General features: G+C 35.1%; 2 protein-coding genes and 1 long non-coding RNA gene across 3 annotated transcripts; 1 reads left to right on the top strand and 2 right to left on the bottom strand.

Moving 5' to 3' along the window:
* Positions 1–8281: 8281 nt before the first annotated feature.
* On the top strand, positions 8282–10376 carry LOC132177785 (uncharacterized). The gene has a single exon (XM_059590239.2). It carries the CDS (start codon positions 8886–8888, stop codon positions 10044–10046), a length of 1161 nt encoding a protein of 386 aa, XP_059446222.1. The 5' UTR covers positions 8282–8885; the 3' UTR covers positions 10047–10376.
* A 4184-nt stretch (positions 10377–14560) lies between these two features.
* LOC148586245 (uncharacterized) lies at positions 14561–19838 on the bottom strand. The gene is made up of 3 exons (XR_015911972.1): positions 18502–19838; positions 18147–18371; positions 14561–14901 (listed from the first exon to the last, which is right to left on the bottom strand). It is a non-coding gene; the product is annotated as an uncharacterized LOC148586245 (long non-coding RNA).
* A 436-nt stretch (positions 19839–20274) lies between these two features.
* OXP1 (oxoprolinase 1) lies at positions 20275–24567 on the bottom strand. The gene has a single exon (XM_059590259.2). The coding sequence runs from the start codon at positions 24409–24411 to the stop codon at positions 20608–20610; it is 3804 nt and encodes a 1267-aa protein (XP_059446242.2). The 5' UTR covers positions 24412–24567; the 3' UTR covers positions 20275–20607.
* Positions 24568–24917: the final 350 nt, after the last annotated feature.

Below are 24917 nucleotides of genomic sequence, written 5' to 3'. Positions count from 1 at the left end.
GAGAGATTTGTAATTTAGGTCAATCACAAGACTAGTTTTACATTTATCTCAAAAGTAAAAAATGAATTTGCCAAAGTTTCAATGCTGTGAAAATTGAAAGTCTACCTCTTACATTTATGGGTTCAATAGAGAATGATTCTCTCATTTAAAGTGCAAATGTGAGAATTCATTTAGGGGAAAAATAAACTTTATTCTCCGAACTATCCATCAATTTATACTTTTAATTCCAATGTTTAAAGAGTAACACTTTACAACCCAAACTTTCAAATTATTGCAATTCGACCATTCTGACTTTTTTTTTTCTTTCCCTAAAATGCCCCCATCCCAGGTTTAAAAAACAAAAAAAATTAAAATTAAAATTAAGAGGTGGCCAAAGCCAAACTAATGCCCAACTGGGGTGGTTGGTCACCCCTTAATTTTTTATTTTTTATTTTTTATTTTTTAATTTATTTTTTAATTTATTTATTTTTTTTTAACTTGAGATTGGGGCATTTTAGGAAGAAAAAAAAAAAAAGAAGTTAGAATGATCGAATTGCAACAATTTGGAGGTAAGGAGGAAAGTGTCACTTTTTAAACATTAGAGTTAAAAGTGCAAATGAATGGATGTTGGGAGTAAAATATATTTTCCCCATTCATTTAAAAACATATGGCTCTTGTGATGTGATCAATGGCTATGGATAATTAAGGTAAATATAAATTTACACTTTATGTAATTTTGTTATTTCAATTTACTGTCTTTCACATTTTTCATTTGTCCTTCATTTTGCCACCTCATTTAAACAAATTAAATAATATTTCACCATATGTATTATGCATTTTGGGTTTTAAGCATTTTTCAGATTTTGATCGACATTATTTGTTTTAGGCTAAGAATGTATATGATTTTTTTTTGAGGTGTCAATGCGGGCAGTTAACTGCTATAACCGCTAACCACTTAACTGTATTAACCGCTAACCGTCTAACCGTATTAACCGCTAATCGCTAGGTAGTTATAGCGGTTAGCGGTTAAAGGTTATTGGGTTTACTAGCCGTAACCACTAACCGCCTTTTATATAATATATTTTTATAATTATAATTATAATAATATTTATACATATAACATAAAATCATTAATTACAATTTTTTTTTTAGATAGTTAAATCACAATTTGAGACTTTGTTCCAATGTATGTTATAAACTGATAAGTCAATAAATGTTATAAATTATAGTTATACATATATGCATATGAATAATATAAATATATAAGATCAATACTTAATCATATAATTCAATGACAATTCAAATATTTTATTCAAGTTAATCATATTATTAATGTACAATAATAATGCGATTCGTATAATATCATATTAAGTAATTGGCATTAGATTCAATAATGTGTTGCTTATTGAAATATTAATGTATTATTATACGATTATCATTCTAATTTATATGATTATATAATAACAAATTATACATATATAATATGACATAAGTCATAAGTATATCAATTCATACTAATACAACAATTAAGTACCTAGAGACTTGTTTCAATGTATGTTATAAACTTATAAGTCTATATATGTTATAAATTATAATTATATATATATGCATATGAATAATATAAATGTATAAGATCAATACTTAATCATATAATTCAATGACAATTCAAATATTTTATTCAAGTTAATCATATTATTAATGTACAATAATAATGCGATTCGTATAATATCATATTAAGTAATTGACATTAGATTCAATAATGTGTTGCTTATTGAAATATTAATGTATTATTATACGATTATCATTCTAATTTATATGATTATATAATAACAAATTATACATATATAATATGACATAAGTCATAAGTATATCAATTCATACTAATACAACAATTAAGTACCTAGAGACTTGTTTCAATGTATGTTATAAACTTATAAGTCTATATATGTTATAAATTATAATTATACATATATGCATATGAATAATATAAATGTATAAGATCAATACTTAATCATATAATTCAATGACAATTCAAATATTTTATTCAAGTTAATCATATTATTAATGTACAATGATAATGTGATTCGTATAATATCATATTAAGTAATTGGCATTAGATTCAATAATGTGTTGCTTATTGAAATATTAATGTATTATTATATGATTATCACTCTAATTTATATGATTATATAATAACAAATTATACATATATAATATGACATAAGTCATAAGTATATCAATTCATACTAATACAACAATTAAGTACCTAGAGACTTGTTTCAATGTATGTTATAAACTTCTAAGTCTATATATGTTATAAATTATAATTATACATATATGCATATGAATAACACAAATGTATAATATCAATACTTAATCATATGATTCAATGACAATTCAAATATTTTATTCAAGTGAATCATATTATTAATGTACAATGATAATGTGATTCGTATAATATCAAATTAAGTAATTGACATTGGATTAAACAATGTGTTACTTATAAACACAATTGAAGTATTAATGTATTATCATTCTAATTTTAGTAATATTATCACTATAATTGATATGATTATATCACATAATGAATTGATCATTAAATCATATGATTATATAATAACAAATAATCATATATAATATGCCATATAATCATATATATCATATGTTTTATTTGAACTTCTTTAATATATTGTGTTGAACTTTTTTTATATTTTTTTTATATGTTATGACAGTTGTGTTGAACATTTTTTATACGTTGTGTTGAATTTTTTTTTTTAAAAAAAAAAGTTAACCGGTTATGATTTAATGTTAAAGGAATTTTTTTTTTTTTTTAAAAAAAAAGTACAAGTAAATGTAAATTTGGGGTCAAATATTTTTGATTTTTCAATATGAGCTCTTTTTGTAGCAATTGGGCTTAAGAAGACACTAAAAATACAAAAAACAAATGAGGTTAAAAAATAATACAGTAATAAAAAAGCCTAAAAACGCTCAAAAAAAGTCAAAAGACCCAAAAAAAAGCTCAATTTTGAAAAAGCGGTTAGTGGGCAGTTACTTATTTCATTAACCGCTAACCAGCAGTTAGTAGCTAACTGCTAACTATAACCGTATTGACACCTCTAATTCTTTTTCCACGAACTGGATAATAAAATTATTGATCTTCCTTTTGAGGAAAAACATCAAACTTTCATGCTATAAAACCGCGAGTTAGTTTTAGACTTTCGTTAAGGCTCGATTTGTTTTGGCATAAATTTTATTTTTTTGTCGAGAAAAAGTAATTTCAACAAAAGTATTTATATTTTTCGGTGCTTTAGCTTGTACGAAAAATGAAGAGTAATTCTAGATGGCCTACTTGTGTTCTACTTATGTCATACTAAGAATGATGTGGCTATTAAAATTACTATTGAACTTGTGATTGATCATTATTGAATTTTGATCGAATGATGATTTTAATAGCCACATCATTCTTAGTAGGACATAAGTAGGCCTTCTAGAATTACTAAAAAATGAGTAACAACAGACAATGGATGGTAACTTCTGACAACCTTCGAATGTGGTTTGTTGGAGGTCTAGCTGTGGTCGACGAAGGTTCGGCGAACTCTAGCCATTTGAGAATGAAAAGTTCAAACTTAAAAAATTGTCTACGGTCGTTTTTTTTTTTTTTTTTTTTTTCTAAAAAAAAAAAAAAAAAAAAAAAAAAAAGAGAAACCATTTCATAGTAATAAAAAAGACAGTTTTCTTGATCAACCAAATATGTTTTCAGTTTGACCACAATTTTTCAATTGCACAAACTACGGGGTTACAACATCATAGATATATACATAACAATCTTACATTCAAGACCAATCTATGACATCAATATCTGCTAACCTATGACTAATCTTTAGTTATAAAAAAAGGTCTGCTCTAGACAGACAAACCGATACATAGGTAGCAACATCCATCATCATTGACTCGCAAGCTAGAAAATTATTCACATCCTCAACCCAAAAGGCCAGAACCACAAAATACATCGAAAAAATATGAAAAATAAAGCAAAGGCACAAAAGCCCACAAAACACTGCTAGAGGATTCTGGCCAAAACACAAAAAAACCACGTGCAGACGCGTGCTTGTCACAATCTGTCGCAAGTTGCTGGAATTAGAAGCGATAGGAGTCGTTGGAAGCAAGCGGGCCGGAGCACGCAATGTAGGGGCGCGTGTTGAGGTGGGTCTGACGGAGGGACGTAGATCGGGTTTTGAACAGTCCAATCCAAAGAGCCCCATCAACCTCAGAAAAAGATACGGCGGAAATGGTGGACGGCACACCCTACGCAGTGAAGCTTGAGCATGTAAAACAAAAGAAAAGTAAACAAAAAGAAATGGGGGAAAAGAGGCCGGGGGGGGGAGAGGGGATGGGGGAGAACTTTTCTGCCCCTTCCCCAGCTGTGCTGTCTTTCTTTATATTGTATTGTATGCTAAGAGAACAATATATTGTAGCAGTGGCGAATCAAAATTTTGACTTATTAAATAATATAATCAACGAAATTAATTAGACAAATATTTCAACAAAATTTAACTATTATATAAATTTTAATTTATTTTTGCATGCCTAGAGTTAATTTATTCAACCATTCTCAACAAGTTTTCATATTTTGAAATTATTGCATAATTTTTTCATTGTTGATAATCTTAAATATATCATTCTCAATATGTGTTACCAAACAATCATTTATCCACTAATCTCCTAATTGGTTTCTATATAATTTTCTTAGGTTTTATTTTCTTCGTACTGTCATTGTCTTGATTTTGAGAGAATGAAGTAGGAGAGGTAAACTTGGAGGAGAGTGCAATGAGAAAAAAATTTGAGAAGATGTGGGCAGCTATGGGCAGTGGTGAGCGGTGTAAGGTGAAAGACATGGCGGAGATTCAAGAATAGAAAAAGAGAAAGGGGAGAGCATTGGGTTTGTTTGTTTGTTTGTTTTTTTTTTTTTTTTTTTTGGGTGAACTTCCATTTGATCCCTAAATTACCACCCCTTTTGACATGCCTCCCAAACTAACTTTAAAACATTTCACTTTGGACCCCTGAACTTTCAATTTCTAATATTTCGAACCAATCTGTTAGATTTTAAACGTTCAAAGTTAGACAATAACGTTTTTACCGCTAACTTTTCTTTATAAAATTTCAAATTTATCCTTAATTTTTTTTTTTTTTAAAAAAAAAACAAATTTATTATAAAAATAAATAAAATCACAAGGTGACCCACGGTTGGGCCACTTTGTGACCCTTTTTAAATTTTTTTTTTTTTTTTTAATTTTTCATTTTTAATAAAAAGAAAATTGAAGGTTAATTTTGTATTTTAAAGGATTTTAAAGGCAAAAATTGACGGAGACACGAAACGGTTCAAATTGACTGCAATTAAAAATTCAGAGGATCCAAATTGAAAAGTTTTGAAGTTTGGGGAGGGCTTGTCAAAATAAGTGGCAATTTTAGGGTCCAAAGTGAAGTTTTCTCTTTCTTTCTTCTTCTTCTTCTTCTTCTTCTTTTTTTTTTTTTTTTTTTTTTTTTTAATTTATTTATTTTTTTAATTTTTACATTTTGAAAAAAGTCGATAATATGCATTAGAGAATAACTTCTATAGGGTCGTGGCACAAACTAAGGCCTTTGTGCCCTTCAATAAGAAGACGACACATCAGCGTGGAACACTGTAACAAAAATATGGTGTTCCACCTAATCTTTTTTCTAGAATACCTAAAACAAAACACCTTTTAGAATAACCTTTTCATATTTTTGTCCAAAACCGCTCCAGCCACCAACCTGCCACCGGAGACGCCGCTGGAGACGACGCCGGCCGGTACAGAAAAAGTCGGAGATGACGGATATAACCCCTACAGAAAACGCCGGGTAAAAACCAAGCTCCTCCTCCCTCTCTCCGGTGCCCCTCTCTTTCACCGGTGGCAGTAGAGAAAAAAAATTTTCTCTGCTGCTGGGCAACAAAATTTTTTTTTTTTTTTATCTGTTGCCCGGCAGCAGAGAACAGAGAAAAAAAAAATTTTCCCACGAGAAAATATTTTTTCTTTGCTGCCGGGGAACAGAGAAAAATATTTTTCTCTGTTCTCTGTTGCCCGACAGCGGAGAAAAAATATTTTCTCTGTTGCCCGGCGGCAGAGAACAAAATTTTTCTCTGCTGCCAGGAAACAGAGAAAATTTTTTTTCTCTGTTCTCTGCTGTCGGGCAACAGAGAATAGAGAAAAAAAAAAAAATTTCTGTTGCCCGACAGCAGTGAAAAAAGGCAGCAGAGAAAAAAAATTTTCTCTACTGCCGCCGGTGAGAGAGAGGGGCACCGGAGAGAGGGAGGAGGAGCTTGGTTCTTACCCGGTGTTTTCTGTAAGGGTTATTTTCATCATCTCCGGCTTTTTTTGTACCGGCCGGCGTTGTCTCCGGCGGCGTCTCCAGTGGCAGGTTGGTGGCTGGAGCGATTTTAAAGAAAAATATGAAAAGGTTATTCTAGAAGGTGTTTTGTTTTAAGTATTATAAAAAAAAGATTAGGTAGAACACCATATTTTTGTTACAGTGTTCCATGCTGATGTGTCGCCTTCTTATTAGAGGGCACAAAGGCCTTGGTTTGTGCCATGATCCTATAGAAATTATTCTCTATGCGCTATTGTGGTCATTCATTTTAATTAAACCCTAAGATACATCAAACGTGGCAACATATGCCAACTTCCACATTATATTTAGTTGAGGCAATAGATTTCTGAAATTTCATTATATTTTTTAAATGTAACAAAAACTCCTAAAAATCTATTAGAATTTTTGGTGTTCCCTAAACCAAGGAAAAGTCAAGGGAAGGTAAAGTGTTTAGTTTCCATTATCTTTACTTTATTAAAAAAAAAAAAAAAAAAAAAATCTTCTCTTATCTTTCTCTTTATTGATTTGAAAGAATATTTAAATAATATTTAAATGGTATAAAAAAAAATGATAAATAAAACTATTGTGAAGTTTATTTCAAAAAGTAGCTTAAATCCCTAATTTTTTTTTAAAAAATTCAAGAAAATATGCTGTTAATTCTTCTTTTGACCATTTCTCAAAATAATATTATTTATACATTTTCATATAAGTAATGTTAGGAACCATATTTTATTCTTTTTTTATCTTCTTAAAGTTAATGTAACTTTCAAAATTATTATTTGATCAAAATTTAAGTATGTTTTATCGAAAATTTAATGGTGATTTTAAAAGACACATCAACTTTAGGTGAATAAAAAGAGGATAGAAAGATGGTCCCTATCATTATTCTTTTCTTATAGCACATTTTCATCTCTACTGTGAACTATATTTAAAAGGAACAATATTATGGATGATAAATGAGTAAATAAAAATAAAACAAAAAAAGGCAAAAGTCATCATACTTCTTCAAAATTATCATCAAATTAACAATATCTTTCTAAACAATGTCGACCAAAACTATTAAAAAATTGACAACCACCTAAACTATTAAAAATTTGATAAGGTTCCTTCAACGCCAGCAAAAAGATAAAAATAATCATTTTTTGTTTTTCAATAAAACAAAAGTACTCTAATAATTTTTTTTTAAAAAAAAGTACAATTTTTCTCTTTTTTAAGAAAAAAGAAAGAAAAAAATTCAAATTTCCATGCACTAGCTTTTTATTTTTTTATTTTTAATTTAATATTTTAAAGGTATTTTTGTCATTGGAAAACCTTGATAACTTTTAGGATAAACTTCACTTAACCCCCTTGAATTATCACCAATTTTACAATATCCCATAAAGTTTAATTTTTTTCAATTTAGTGTATTCATATTTCAATTGTTTTTAATGTCACTCATCCGTTAAGATTTTTCATTAACTACCAACATAGGAGTGTTAAAATTTTCAAAACACCCTCATTTGTTTTAGGAGCAAAATTATAAAGTTTAAGGCGTTGGTTTGAATTTAACGGTATTTGCAAAAATATTTATACCTCAATCTTTGCAAACAATTTTTTTTATATATATATATATATTTTTAAAAAAGGTATTTTGAGAATTTTGTCAGAATTTAATAGAAAATCTTAACAAAAATGACACATTGAAAAAAAATAAAAATTTAAATACACTATATTGAGATTTTGAATTTTAAAAAATACATTGCAAAGAGTGATAATAGTTGGAAATAAATTATCTTTTATCTTTTAATAATTAAAAGTGTAGAAAGAAATTCTTAATTGAGTGATAATGAGTAAACGACAAAAAGATATTGAGGATGATCGGAACTGAAACACTGCTCCCACACGGCACACACTCCTAAAATTCTAGAAAAGCGGAAGACCTCCCTTTTTCACGACTCGTCTCCTTCTTCTTTGCCATCCTTCTCTCCATCCATATATATATATATATATACTCCTGTGCTCTTTCCTCTCTACTCCACCCATCAAAATAATTCTCGCCACTTTCCACAACCCAAGCGTCTCTCTCTCTCGTTCATTTCTTTGCCAACTCTGGTCCGATCCGGCGGTGGTTGGGTTGGGTTTCAGACTTTCGAATGGTTCGTTTCAAGAAATCTGGGTGAAACCTGAAACGGGTCTGGGTTGGTGAAGAAGAACCGAAGCTTATGAAAAAAGCCATGGAGGTTGAGAGGACGAGGCAGTTGCTGCTCCTTTGTTGTGGAATCCAAAGCACCCGTGTGGCCCTCGTGGGTGGCAACCACACCGCCTCCAGATTTTGCACCCGTTAGATTCCATTCTTGCTTTCTTCTGTATTTTCAAGTTTTTGCATCTGGGTATTCTCCCAATCTGCAAATCAAGCTCTTCTCACATAGATCTCGGATCTCGTGGTTTCTAAGAACCCCCTTTTGTTTATAGAATTAAGCACAAAGGCCAACAAATTCGTGGGATTTTCTCGGTTTGGAGCCAAGAATTACGCAAACAAGATGAAGCACATGCGTAGTGGAAGAATGGGTTCGAATCCTAATACCCGTTTGGTGATTCAGCTTCCTGATTCACGGGTTTTGCGTGTTCTGTCTCGGTCAGTATTTGTGGTTTTGGTTATTCTCGCATTGCCTTGTATTCTAACCATTCTTAGAGGTTCACCTTCTGAATCTTACAATGGATCTGATTCTATGGTCGATTATTCCAAGCTCTTGAATTCGCTTTTCCGGCATTTCGCCGGCAAGGGCCTTTTGAGAAACGGCGTCAAAGCTCTCATTATCAGTCCTGGCGGCGGCGGCATTGTGGGAATAATTCAGAATCTGCAGCATTGGCACAACAATGTGATCGATGTGGTAATGGATTATGATTTGAAAGGACAAAGCTCGATCCCGGATGAAACATTTGATTTCGTTTTCACGCCCAGTTTTTCCGACACTAATAAATTTGTTAACCGTGTTCTGAAGATTGGAGGGATTGTGGCTGTTCCGTTGAGCGAAGACCCATCAAATATTTTTCCAAAACATTCTAATTATAGGATTGTTTATCTTTGTCACTATGAAACCACCATTATGGCAATGAGGAAAGTGATGTCAAGGATGTCCTTGACAAAGCGGCCGCACGTTTGCCAAATGGCGTCGGAGGCCAAGAAGGCAATGTTAGAGAACCTTGAAGATGTCTTGCTAGAGCCACCGAGAACCAAGCATTTGAAGAAATTCAACTTCCTTCCTGACTTGTTGGGTGATAATCTAGAAGGCTATAATCGGAGGGTTTTCATTGATGTGGGATTGGCTGATGAGGAGAATACAGGCGTGACTGAATGGTTTCATCACAATTATCCCAAGAGGAACCAAGAATTTGAGGTTTACAATCTTGTAACAGAACCAGAGGAAGGATCATCTGGTGTTGATGCCTCGGATTGGTTGGTGAAGAATGTGAAAGAAGAGGAGTATGTTGTGATGAAGGCAGAAGCAGAAGTGGTGGAAGAGATGATGAAGAGGAGGACAATCTGTTTGGTTGATGAAGTTTTTTTGGAGTGCAGGAACAATTGGTGGCAGGGTGTTGGGGGGAAGTATTACAAGAGCAAGAGGGCTTATTGGGAGTGCTTGGCTTTGTATGGAAGGCTGAGGGATGAGGGAGTTGCTGTGCACCAATGGTGGGGTTGAAGCAGTGTGAGAGATTGACTCTTGTCAGTGAATATGGTGCAACAATTCCGATTGCTAACAACAATTCAGGCAGTAAACGTTGGAATATATCTCGAGCAGCCTTTCATTTGGAGGACTCATATCTGAATCAAAAGAACATACAAGTACTATCAACTATCAAGTATGGATGGCTTTGGTGCTTGGTCTTTGATGCTCTTATCTTATTTAGTATTAGTGTGACTGTGTGTGAGGTTTCTGTGAAGTGGGACTAAGTCCCTGTTTGTCTCTTCATAAAAAAAAGTTCAAAAAAAGTAATAAAAAATTCAAGAATATACTTTATGGATTATGTTATTTTTAATGGCAGATTTGTTCTATTCTTGTTTAAACGTTTAATCAGTTTAGGCCCACTCTTTGGCTACTACTTTTTCCTCAATTTCTCCTTTATATTCTGTGTGAAAATCGGTTCATTGCTAGTATTTTGTTTATTAAATTGTTTACTTTAGCCCTAAAAAGCATCAGCAAACGAATCATCACATTTGTAGATAAATAATAATGCTTTATTTATGCAATTGGCTTTCTTATCTATCAAATTGATGGAATATTAATATTAATGGTTGGATGGGACTAGCAATAATGATGATAACCTTAATACATAATAATATTCTCATACTCGAACACAATGAGTTGGAGAGCCTCTCCACTCAATAGAGATGAATTATATTTTCCTGCCAAATGATGATCTTTAGGAAGTAGGCCACCCACCTTCATATGTTCATTATTGTCAATTGTTACCTGATCTCCCTTCAATTCTTAGGAGTACCACTCTTTTACTAAGATATGAATACTAACATGATGTTAAGCTTATTTATTGGAGAGGATCAAAACAATTAATAAAAAAATAATACGAATACTAATAAATAAGTTCCACATCATGTTAGTACTCCTATTTTTAGTAAAAGAGTTACTACTTCTAGCATTTGTAAAAAATTAATTGGTCTTTTTATAATTTTGCTTCTTGTATTAAAAAATAAACCGACTACTCCCAAGCCAATGCCTTGGTTCGCTAACTCATTCATTTATTATGTATAATAAATATCATGAGTGTTTATTTTTATTTTTTGTAAATTTATACTAATTATTAATTAATTAAGTATTGTTAAGATTTTATCATTGGATAGAGTTTTTTTTTCTCTAAACTGGGTTGAAAGAATTTTCTTTAACTTAATCTATAATAATAGCATGTGTCTCTTAACATGTGAGAAATACATAATTTTTAAGGAAAATGCTAGGTGTTCTTCTAGTATTCTCCTGGTGTCCTTCCAACTGTGATGTGACTTTTAAAATCACTAATAGATTAAAAATCAATAATGATAATCTCAAATTTAACGATTATTTTAAAGGGCACATCACAGTTGACACCAAGAGAACACTTAACATTTTTCCTAAAAAAATGGACAATACTAGGTGTTTTCCTAGTGTTTTTCAAATGTTCTCCTAGTCCTAGGTGAATATGGTACAACGTCTACTATTGTCCTTCTAGGATGAATAGAGTTTTATGCTATTAGAAATTGGTTATCATTTTTAATTAACTAATTTGCCTGTGAAAAAAGGATACTGATACTCTCTCTTTTTTTTTTTTTTGGAATTACTGTTCGTTTGTGCTGAATGTATATTGTGAAAGCATAGTGTCAACATGGAGGAAGAGAGGTTTGAATTTTTCGGAGATTTTGGGTTATAGAGGAAGAGAGAGATCTGCTTAAAAGAAAGCTGCGTTTTTTGAGGAAGAGAGATGAGAGAGAAAAAAGGAATCTGGGAGAGAGAAAGGACCGGTTTTTTGGGTTTAATTTTTTTTTTAAACAACTCTGGCATTTTCAGGATATATAAAATTTAATAATAATCAATCACAAATTTAATGGTAATTTTAATAGCCACATTATTTTTAATAGGACACAAGTAGGCTACTATATATATAAAAGTCGAGTTTTGACGTAAGGAGTGCTCAGAATTGTGATACGTGTCTATGTTTTTTAATATTTAATAGTGCTTAGAATTACAACACGTGTCCATGCATTTAATATCTGAACCCCTTTTTTTTTTTTAATTTTACCTCCAGTGATTAAGTAGCGTAATTAATTGTATTGATTATATTTCAAGAGTTTTTCATACATAAATTATTCAATAAATTAAGTATTATTAATGTCCGAATCAAATAAGGAAACAAATAATATAAATGAAATTATAACTTTTTTTTTTTTTTTTTTTGGTACCACCAACAATATTTTGTTTAAATTTTAAATTTTTTTTACTCATAATTTTTAATAATTGAACCGTGCAAATATTGAAAAAGTTTTTCCTTTTTCAAAATTTTTTTTAATGAATTATGTGTACGATTTTTCCTTAATTACTTCATTTTGACCTTTCTTTTTATTAACACACGTGTCCATTTTTTTTTAAAAAAAAAATTTTTACTCATAATTTTTAATAATTGAACCGTGCAAATATTGAAAGGGATTTTTCCTTTTTCTATTTTTTTAATGAATTAAGTATACGATTTTTCATTAATTAATTCCTTTTTACCTTTTTTTCTTTATTAACTCACGTTTATCTCTTTCACCCTAAATCACAATTTTTTTTAAAAAATAAATTAAGTGTCTCAATGCATTAATATCTCTCACTTTATTAAAACACAATTTTTCCTTAATTAATCCCTTTTGACCATTCGTTTAATTAACTCACCGAAAAAATATAAAATCAGTCCTTGTGGTTTACTTGATTTGCAATTAACTTCTTGTAGTATCAAAATAAACTCAAAGGTCCCTAAGGTGTGCCAAAAAAATAATTTAGTCCCTACTGTCAAATTCTGTTCAATAACTTAACAGATTATGATAACATGAAACGTTAGAACCAATAAAATTGTGATACTTGTCATATTTAAATCAGTGTTACACTAACGGAATTTGTTAAATTAGTGGACGGAATTTGACTGTAGGGACTAAATTATTTTTTTGGCATACTTCAAGGACCTTTAAGTTTATTTTGATACCACAAGGAGTTAATTGTAAATCAGGTAAACCATAAGGACTAATTTTTCATTTTTCCCTTAACTCACATTTATCTCTCTCACCCTAAATCACGTCGGTCTCTCTCACTCTAAACTCACCATCTCCTTCTACAGTTTCAAAACACTTTCCTATAGAAGTTGACGGTTGCACAAAGTTTATTTGATCAGTTTCATGGAAATATATGTGACTCTGAACTATGATTTAAGATATGAAATATTCGAAATGAATGTATCTTTGTGCTTTTATGTATAAATTTTTAGCAATTGTGAATTGATGATCTTTAATTTGCTTCTTGAGAATTTTTTTTGTACCAAATACCATTTTAAATTAGAGATTAGGTAGAGATGAATATGTTTCCGTTTTGTTTTGTGAAATTTTTTGTTCAGCCTTTTTTTTTTTTTTTTTTTTTTTTGTGGGTATTCAGCTATTCTTCATTTGAATGTTTTTTTTTTTTTTTTTTTTTTTTTTTTTTTTTTTTCATTTGCTTTTTTGAATGTTCAGAATTATGAGTTTTATTTGTATTAAAATATAATAGGTATTACACCAAAAATATTAAAATTTTATGCTAATTTTATATTAATACTTTGATAATCAAAATTCATGTTTTCTTGCTTTTTATTATTTTTTTTTTCTTTATGCTTTTCATTTCTTTATGCTTTGTATTGAATTATCACTGATTGGATTAATAGAAAGAAGAAAAAAAAAGGGTAGTAGATTTCTAAATTTATAAATTTCAGCACACTGGAGATCCCTGAAAAGATGATTTGAACATTCATATCTTGTCATAATGGAGAGATATTGAGGAATTACTGGACACTAGCTGCCTCTGATATAATTCCAAATGATCACTGTGTGAGCAACAAATATAACCATGCTTTGCTTTTTGGTCCCTGTTTTCTCTTGAGCCTAAATCAAGTTCTTCACTTTGGTAGTCTGGCTTCCTTCTAAACAAATTTGTCACCTAGATACTTTAAATTCATGAGAACATTGTTAGAAAAAGCTGCTACTAGATACTTTTTCTGTCCTAAGATGGGAAGCTTGGGGCATGCCTTTTCTCTTATCTTTTTATCCTCACTATCTTCAAGTTATTGTTCATTAACAACTGTTGCCATGTGATAACTGAATTTGTTCAGTTACTACCTCAGCCAATATATTAATGCAGAATATTGCAATGGATATGATCACTTAGCTGTAAAAATCACCAGATTATTAGACTAGATCATACTTTCTGTCACAATTTCTAAGAGTCATTAAAAATATGAACAAACAGTGTGTATGGGTAAGAGTTTATGTGACACCAAGTTTTGTGTAGTGGAACGATGGTTATGAAGGGATCAGAACATTAGGGAATCCATACAAGGTCGGGTAGAAACAGAAGTATCACGAAAATATGGAGCAGATGTAAGAGATATCAATGAGACAACCTCAAAAATTAAACTGAAAAACACAATCAATGATACAAAACCCAGTTAAGTTACAATGATTATACTTTACAACAATCCCAAAGAAACAAAAAGCACATAATTCTCAGGATTTTGTCCTTGAACAAGGTTGGCATGCAAGGTGGTCGGTCCGGGACCTCTTGCTTGATCTCTGTCGGGTTCTTCCTCTACTTAATGGATTTCCTGGACTTTTCTTCTTCTTCTTCTTCTTCTTCTTCTTCTTCTTCTTCCTTTTCTTGATTCTTGTTGATGTTTCTAGAGTTGTTGGGTGCCAAAACCAGTGGCTTCTTGGTTGATATAGTTCTTAGGACCACCCTCTTCTTCTTCTTCTTCTTTTTCTCAAAAAGCTTCTTTCTCTGCCTCTTGAGTTTCCTGGGCACACACAAGATAACGTGAGTCTTATATGTACTGCTGCTACTGTATTCGTAGTAGGATTGAGACTCCAATTCTAGTAGTAATATTTTTAATTAACTAGCATGTTTATTAAATCTGTAACTATGATTGATGCTGCTGTTTTTACATTCACTATTGAAGCTATTGATTGATTTACTTCTCACCGATTGATTCTGCTACTGTTAAGAATATTACTTGTTATTTACTTCTTTAGGTATTATTAGTCTACGAGGTTTACCTTTTCTTATTCTACTAGGTTTACCTTTCCTTATTCTACTAGGTTTACCTTTCCTTAATCTATTAGGTTACTTGCCTCTCTATAAATAGAGGCCTCTGTATTCATTATTATTATCAGAGTCAATACAATGTAGTCCATTGTGTGCTTTCGCTCTCTCTCTCTCTTCTCTCTCTTTCTTCCGCTTCTAATATATTATCCAATATATTTAACATGGTATCAGAACCACTTTTCTGTGGCCTTCAATAAACGTCTTTTCTTGTGTTTTTTTTCTTTTAAAGAATTTCAGTCTCGTCGCCCTACATCACGCGCCGCCAAATTTTCTGCTGCCTATAGTCTCAAAATTGTGCCAGCCAATAAATCCGGAGCCGCTCAGTCTATAGTCGCCACACACAGCCTCATCGCCGCCCAAAGGTGCTTTCGATTTGTTCACGTGCCACCACGTTCGGTGGATCAGCCAGGTTGTGGTGCCGTTCCATAGATCTTCCGCCGGTAGTCTCAATTCAGTCCAGAACGCTGCCAAAGGTTATGAGTCGCGCCTCCACGCGCCGCCTCAAGTTTTGGTTGCTCCACCACAGCCGTTCCGCCACGGACCTCTACAAAGCTCCGAATACAACAACGGTACCGTCAATCACCAGATCAAGACCAGACGAGTCCAGATCTGTCGAGATATCTGCCAAAGACACTCTGACGCGCCAACACGCGCTGCCATAAGGTGCTGCTCTCAGTCCACGCGCCGCTGCAGTGCCTCCACGCGCCGCTAGGTGAGGTGGATCAGCTTGGTTTCGCCCACCGCTCCATAGATCCGTCGACGACGGTCACATCGCCACCAAGAACGCCGCCATACCACGTTGGACGCGCCTCCACGCGCCAGTAGAAGCTTCTGCGCGTGGGATTCACGCGCCATAGCTCCGCCGCCAGTGAAGCGCGTGTATCACATGCGCCAGTGAATTTCTTCTATTTTCTGCAGCCACGTGTCATCCTTTTAGAGAGCCACGTCAGCCCTAATTGCCACGTTAGCATAGCCACGCCAGCCCTACGCGCCACGTCATCAGTGCCACGTCAGCCTGTGTGCCACGTCATCAGTATCAAGTCAGACCTTGCCACGTCATTAGTGCCACGTCAGCGTTGACTTTTTCCATCGTTGACCGTTGACTTTGACTTTGACCACTGAAAAAGTTGACCAGGTGTTTCCTACTCAATTTTTCGTCCTGATTTCAAATTTGTGGTCTATTTTTGCTTTTGGCATCTCTATATGGCAGAAAACAAGACTCTTCTTCAAATTTAGGTGTTTGTTTTATGCGGTTCATGTTGGTTTATGCTTGTTCAATTCGGTTTTATAGCCTGTTCTTTGGCGCAATTCAATCCGGTTCATTCTTCTTGCGGATGGCACTCTCGGGTCAGACCAATCTTTCCTTAGGTCCATGGGTTTTCGGGCCAAAGAAGCCCCTTTCAACCGGCCCACTTATGCCTTGTCAAATGCCGCCATCACCGGTCACTGAATAGCCTCTTCAACCGGCCATTTTTCTCCTTACTTAGCTTAGCCGGATAGGCGAGACGGTCTACTAGTTAGATGGGCCAGACTTTAGTTCAGCCGACAAGGCGAGACGGTCCAAGGGTTTCAGGCATGATTAGCCTCTTCAACCGGCCCTGCTTATCTCAGCCGACTAGGCGAGACGGTCTACTAGTCAGACTTTAGTTCAGCCGACAAGGCGAGACGGTCCAAGGGTTTCAGACATGATTAGCCTCTTCAATCGGGCCTACTTATCTCAGCCGACTAGGCGAGACGGTCCAAGGGTTTCAGACATGATTAGCCTCTTCAACCGGCCTTACTTATCTCAGCCGACCAGGCGAGACGGTCTACTAGCTAGAATTTTTGGGTCAGACTTTAGCTCAGCCGATCAGGTGAGACAGTCCAAGGGTTACGGGCCAAACAAGCCCCTTTTAACTGAACCTACTTTTCTCAGCCGACCAGGTGTGCTACTTCATTACTAGTATATGGTTTTCAAGTCAAATTATAACCAAGTGAACCAAACTCCAGCTTAAATGCATTGCTCAAATTCAGGCAGAATCCACGGGTCTCTAACAACTTTTATGGTGTTACTTCGGCAATTGTTTCGGCACAAGCAGCTTTTTCGGCGAATTCCTTTTTCTTTCCCTTTTCGTTTATCCAAATTCAAGTTTACACATTGAGTTTGAGGGGGGATGTTAAGAATATTACTTGTTATTTACTTCTTTAGGTATTATTAGTCTACGAGGTTTACCTTTTCTTATTCTACTAGGTTTACCTTTCCTTATTCTACTAGGTTTACCTTTCCTTAATCTATTAGGTTACTTGCCTCTCTATAAATAGAGGCCTCTGTATTCATTATTATTATCAGAGTCAATACAATGTAGTCCATTGTGTGCTTTCGCTCTCTCTCTCTCTTCTCTCTCTTTCTTCCGCTTCTAATATATTATCCAATATATTTAACAGCTACTATTGAAGCCATTATTGCTGCTGCTTTCACTATTGACCCTTTTATCTACCGACACTACAGTGTTGTCATTATTTTTCTACTTTTCACTGTTGACTCAGCTGTTGCTACTATTGAAGCCATTATTGCTGTACTTTCACTATTGACTATTTTGTCTACTGACGCCACAATGCTGAGAAGAATCTACTTTTACTATTAAATTTTACTGATGTAATTCTATTTTACCTATTGGAATTCACCTATATAAGGACGAACTCCCTCATTGTTGATGCAGAAGCTTTTAGCCAAACACTGAACTCATTCTGCAACTACCCTGTTCTCTGTTTTTGTATCTTGCTTTGATGTTAGTTCATTTCCTTGTATTCCTTCCAGTTATTGCTTCTGTAAGTGTTATTTTCTAAGTTATTAATACATTTGCAATTATTAAATTTTGTTGTTATTACTTCGTTATCTACTCCAATATATATATATATATATATATATATATATATATATATAATGGAGAGGTCTACCAATTGAGTAAGACTATACACATCAGACTCCAATGGCTTCCTCTTCTTCTTCTCCACATGTTTCTCCAGGTACTGCTTTCTTTTTTTCATGTGGAATTCAACAAATTCCATCAAGACCTTCTGGGTTAGCATTCGTTCTACCTTGTTTTGATCCTCACCCGCATCTCTGATCACCTCCTCTCTGATTTTATTGAAGCCCCCACAAATGCCGAGTAAGCTCGATGTCTTCACACATAGGACATGACATCGTAAGTATATTAAGCAAATTTCTAAGAACAGTAAACAAAAGCCATTAAAAAGCTGTTAAAAACTGAACAAACACAGCACATAACCACTCCAAAAGAGAAATGACAACCTAGCTTTTTCCAAGCTTTTACTTTAACAGAAGAAACAGTTTCCTCAGCATCAACATGAAGTTTGATTCCCTTGCATGCCTCTCAAGCTCTTCACTATAACTTTCGTGGGTCCTCAGATAGGTAACTTCCATTGTTCTTTGACAGCCACCTCATTGTCGTGGGGGTACCACAAAGCTTTTGGCCGATGAAAATTAGTTAGCTCTTTGCTGCAAAACAACAGTAAGACTCCAGAAAATGCATGGAAGATAAAGAACATAAAATATTAAAGTTAAATCCACATGAAAAACACCATTGTGGATCACAAGCAAGGATAAGAAATATAAACCTGGAAAATCATGACAATCTGCAAGACTTCCTGGTAATCATGAGTAAAAGAATTATCATCATAACTCTGACACTGACACCTCTTAACCCTTTGCCCCTGATAGCAATAAAAGCTCTTAGGCTTAGGACCATCCACATGAAAAACACCATTGTGGATCACAGGTAGGCAGGATAAGAAAATCCAATTTGGGGAAAGAAACTAGGTTGTCTTCTACTCATAAAATTGACACTCCAGAGAATAACTGTTTCAGGTTTTCAGGCAGTTCAGCTGAGTGCATGTACAACATGAAGTACATGCAAGTTATTTTTACATCCATAGAAGATGGGATTGGAAAGGATCAGCTCCCAGTACTATGCTTGATTCTCTAGGCAACACGTGCAGTAAAGATAAACCTCTTCCCTCATTATTGGTGGATGGTGATGTGATTTATTTTTTGTCATCCTATTGACTGTTGAATTAACTTTTGTTAAACTAACTCCAACACAACACTCACATTGTTTTGGAGGGGAAAGAAATCTGATACTTTGCACTTTCCTGTGGAATCTGCCACAATTGAAACTTCTTACACTAATTTACTATTTTAAACTAACAACAACGCAGGACGTCTTGTAACAGTTACTAACACAACATAGCACGAGCAAGGCATCTTAAACAATGGGAAAACTCTCCCACTTTATTACTTTCTAAACAAGGTGGAACACCAGTCCTCCTAACTTCTTTCCAGCACTTCCATTCCAGCAAACAGTTGTTATTTGGACAAAAATAAAACCATTTACCTCATTCTATAAATGCTATATATTTTTGCCACGTATTATATATACAACACCAAGATAATGACTAGAACATTTACACATTAGTGAGGTTGGTAATTCAATCAAACTTTCAATTATAATAAATAAAAACATGTAATTGCAACAGTTGTTTTTCATGTAAATGAAACAATTAACACATATTTGGAGTTGGTGTCTTCAAACCCCATCCTTCCTTCCGATCAAGGTTATCAGTCCCAAACCCATTAGGGACAGGGAGAGCGGGACTAGAATGAGATGAACCATTCCCCAACCCCAACCCAGAAGTCTCCCTCCCAAACAAAAGAAAAAAAAAAAGCATAATTATCATCACTAAATCTGCAAAACAAAAACCATACCTCAGGTAGTGTAGCTTAACTATGAAATCATGGACTGTGAACATGAAAAATCGGCAATTTCAAGCACCAAAGTGATGGAGGCATCTGTTGGAAGCCCAAACTGAAAATATGGGGTGATTTTGAAAAACTGAATTGACCTCAATTATTGCAACTAGAACTTGCCTTTATTAGAAAATGACACCAACAAGAAAAGAAGGCATCTACTATCACACAAAACAATAGGGTGAGTAATGCTATTTAGCAGACTGTTATATGATTGTTATACAATTAGAATAACGTGACAAAAAAAATCAGTTTACAAGTGCTGAAAATCTATCTAGTATGATTTGTTTGAGTAAAATTATCAAACATAAATAGGTTCCAAAACATTGGAGCAAATGAAAAGAAATCTAAAGCATAAAAGAGCAGCAAAAACTGTACACCTAATCAGAAAAAAAACAAATGATGAACTAACTAGGAAAAATGGCGAGAAGTGCTCAATCTACAGAAGAAAGAAAACCCCCCAATTAGATTTCAATAAAACTCGTAAATTTCTTATTCATTCAAAAAACATGAAGTTCAATAGGTAATGGACCAGATTTCCGAAATGTTGACCAACACCATTTACAAAAAGGAATTTGCGGCAGAGAAGAATCAAAGAGAACCCCATCCACCACCACCAGGAGTTAAAATTTGAAGAATTTCCCCTGCCTCCACCTCAACTGTGTTTTTACCTCCAAGGTAAACTATCCGCTTATCTTTGGTGATAAGGTAGTTAGCCCCACGAGCCCCATCTTTTCCACCTTTTAACCCTCTTGGCGCATGAACACGCCTCTCTGATAGAATGCTGACTACAACAGGGTGCCTAAACTCAATCTCCCTCACAAGCCCATCACCTCCTCTGTGAATTCCAGTTCCCCCACTGTTCTCTCTAAGTCCAAATTTATGCAAAAGAACTGGATATCTCTGCTCGAAAATCTCTGGATCAGTCATTCTGGTGTTGGTCATGTGGCATTGGACTCCACTGGTCCCGTCCCAGCTCGGACCTGCGCCACTCCCGCCTCCGATTGTTTCGTAATAGCCAAAAGTATCATCCCCAAATGTGAGGTTATTCATACAACCCTGTGAACATGCACAAGCCTGAAATGCAGTAAGCACTACATCAGTAATTCTCTGTGACGTTAGAACATTACCTCCTACCACGGCAGCCTTATCACTTGGAGAAAGGAATGAGCCAGCAGGAATATGGATTTTAACAGGAGCCAGACAACCTTGGTTTAGAGGAATATCGACATCCACCAAACAGCGAAGGCAGTAAATGACTGCTGCTGCTGTTACTGCTTCTGGTGCATTCCAATTCCCATAAACTTCAGGGCTGGTGCCACTAAAATCAAAAATCGCTTCACCTTTGCCAGAATCAATTGTCAGTTTCAAATGAATAACGGACCCATCATCCATGTAATCCTCTTCTTCAATGGACACTGAATTTCCATCTCCAAGCTTAGATGACTGAGATGAAACTCTAGTAGCAACCGACTTAAGCATTTCTCTCACTGCTTCTTCTGCATTCTGCTGCACATACGTCATGTATGCCTGAACAGTTTCCAAACCATATTGCTCAATAAGCTCTTTGATAAGGGAAATTCCTCTCCGGTTCGCAGCTACTTGCGCTCGAAGATCCGATAGATTATCTTGAAGCCTGCGTGTTCCTGGGATCTTATGCACCGCTTCAGCAGAACAGGGGAACTGGAGAAGTTTTACAATTCCTTCTTCTTGAAAAATCCCCCTTTTCACGAGCTTAAATGCTTTTATGGCAGCCCCTTCTTCCCATATGGACTTTGAAAAAGGTGGCATGCTTCCGGGAGTTATACCTCCAATCTCTGCATGATGCCCTCTGCTTGCCACAAAGAATACCAGCCTCCCATTATCAAAAACAGGTGTTATAACAGTTATATCAGGAAGATGGCTACCTCCAGCACAAGGATGATTAGTAACCAAAACATCACCCTCATTCAAATTGTCACCCCAGTAGTTGAGCTGCCACTGAACTGTGCTCGACATAGCCCCTAGGTGCACGGGGACATGAGGGGCATTGGCGACAAGTCCCCCATCAGGACCAAAGAGAGCACATGAGAAATCTAGCCGTTCCTTGATATTTGTTGATATTGAAGTCCTCTGTAGGGTCCTTCCCATCTGTTCAGCTATACCCATAAACCTGTGATTGAAGATTGAAAGCTGGACAACATCTGCAACTTTTTCCTCTACCTTCATGGTTTTTGAAGTAGACTCAAGTTCAATTTTAATATTGCCATATTTGGTTATAATAGCTCTACAATTGGGTTCTACTATAACAGTACTATTCCCGTTCATGATGATTGAAGGACCAGACAAGACATGCCCATGACCCAAATTCTCAAGCTTGAATAGAGGTGTATCATGCCACCCATTCCCAAAGTACACCTTGTAGTGGCCTTCAACTTTAGGAACACCAGAAATAGGTTCAAGGTCCAGTGGCTTCAATATATTTGTGACTCCTATACCACGAACTCTCACATCACATATTAAGATATTCCTGTTTTGTAGTTTAAATCCATACTCCTGCTGAAATAGCTTCACAAATTCCAAAGCATAGTCGCTTGCCGATCCGTCTTCAGCGATTTGCTTCTTAACCATGATGGCAGTGTCTGTACCTTCATACCTCAAATTCAAATATGTCTCAGTAGTAATGTTTTCCTCTCTGAACCCTTGCTCCTGCAACTTCAGTTTTACTTGCTTTAGCAACACACTTTCTCTGCGAGAAGCTTCCAGGACAGATTCCGGACCATAAACAGCAGAATATGGCTCCTGTGCCTCTTCAACAACATCTGCCAATCCCATCCCGTAGGCACTTAAGATCCCACAGAACCTGTGAATGAGTACTTCTTTCATACCCAAAGACCTAGCAATAGCACAGGCATGCTGAGGCCCAGCACCTCCAAAGCAAGCAAGAGCATGGTTCCTTGTTTCATGGCCCTTCATCTCTGTTAATTGCCGTATTGGACGACACATTGTCTCATTAGCAACATTAACAAATCCCATTGCAATCTCCTCCACTGTCATGCCCTTTGCAGATGGATCCTGACTCTTTCTGTAAGAGTTTACTTCCCTCGCAAGCTTCTCAAATTCTTCTCTGGTTGCCTTGATATCTAGAGGCAGATCCTCGTTAGGGCCAAAGATTGATGGGAAATAATCAGGAATTACAAGTCCTAGAACCAAGTTAGCGTCTGTAACTGCCAGCTCCCCACCTTTCCGGTAACAGACAGGACCAGGGTGTGCACCCACTGATTCTGGTCCCACTCGGAAAGCTCCAAATTTGAACTTCAACTTTGATCCACCACCAGCAGCAACAGTGTTTATGTCAAGCTGCGGTGCTTGTATTATGGCACCAGCAATCTGGGTTTCCAGAACTTGTTCATAACTTCCAGCATAGCGGCTCACATCAGTAGACGTACCACCCATGTCAAACCCAATAAGGGGCTTGTCTGTTTCAAGACTAAAAAGAGTCTGTGAGTAACCAACAACCCCACCAGCAGGACCAGACAAGACAGCCTTGTGCCCTGAAAATCTACTTTCTGGTGCAAGTCCTCCATCTGATTGCATAAACAGAACATTCACCTTCCCCAATCCTTCATCAAATTTGGATATGAAACCTGATAAGTACTCTTTAATAACTGGGGTCAAGTATGCATCAACACTAGCTGTTAGACCCCTAGGAACAGCTCGAACCATGGGAGTCAAAGCTGAAGATAAAGAAACATGTCTGAAACCCAAACTTGTAGCTAACTTCTCCAAAGCTAATTCATGCTGTGGATAAGTATAGGAATGCATCAACACAACAGCCAAACACCTAATTCCTTTCTCCAACAACCCTTTCAGTAAAGGCTTTAGAGCATCTTCATTCAGAGGCTTCACAACCCTGACAAGCTCACCTGAAACACCCCTAGTAACTAACGATGCAGATGCAGATGATTCCTCCTCATCACGAACAAGCTCAATTCTCTCATCCACCTCTATGACCTCCTCATACAGATTTGATGGTTTTGATACAGTGAGGTCAAAGATGCTGGGTCGAGCCTGGTTACCAATCTGGAGCAGATCTCGGAAGCCTCGAGTCACACACAGAGCAATCCTTTCTCCTTTTCTTTCTAAAAGTGCATTTGTTGCCACAGTTGTACCCATCCTAATCCACTCTATCCTATCAGTGGGTATTTTCGAACTCCGTGGGATTCTCTCCCCCGTAAATTCCTCAAGAATCCTCCGAATACCTTCAATCGGAGCATCGTCATAGTTTGATGGATCAACAGACAAAAGTTTTAAAACTCGACCATCATGCTGACCCGGGATTTCCGCATAAACATCGGTGAAGGTTCCCCCTCTGTCAATGCAAAACCTGAGTTTCCCTTCATTGAAACTCCCCATTCCTATGCTCAAAGCTCAGAAAACAGATAACCCAGATATGGCAATCTATAATTCAATGGAAAAAAGAAAAAAACAAAAACAAAAACAAATTATAAGCAATCAATTACCAAAGAAGTACTTCATGGAGGAAGAAGGTGAAGAGTGATGGATCCTCCTTAAGGACTGGAGAAGAAGCTCACGGCACGGGTGCGGCTGGCTTGACTATTATTGCAACTTTAGCTTAAACTATGTCGTTTTGCTTTTCTTTTACTGTTGCGTTTTATGTTGCTTGTTTATGCGTTTTGTAAGGTTCTTTCAGCTTGCATTTAGCATGTTTTTTATGCGTTTTGGGTAGTCCCCAAGCCAATACCTCGGCCTGCTAACTCATTTTTATTTTATTTTTATAAACTAATTATTAATTAATTATTAATTGTTGAGATTTTATCATTTGAGTTAATTATATAAATGAATTCAAATCTTACGCAATCCAATCTCAAGTCTCTGTAACTTCTATCGAGACTCGGTAC

Source organism: Corylus avellana, chromosome 4 (genome assembly GCF_965113065.1).
Source record: "Corylus avellana chromosome 4, dhCorAvel1.hap1.2, whole genome shotgun sequence".
Classification (NCBI taxonomy): Eukaryota; Viridiplantae; Streptophyta; class Magnoliopsida; order Fagales; family Betulaceae; genus Corylus; species Corylus avellana.
The sequence above is the reverse complement of the archived record's forward strand: the minus strand, read 5'-3'. Positions and strand labels throughout refer to the sequence as shown.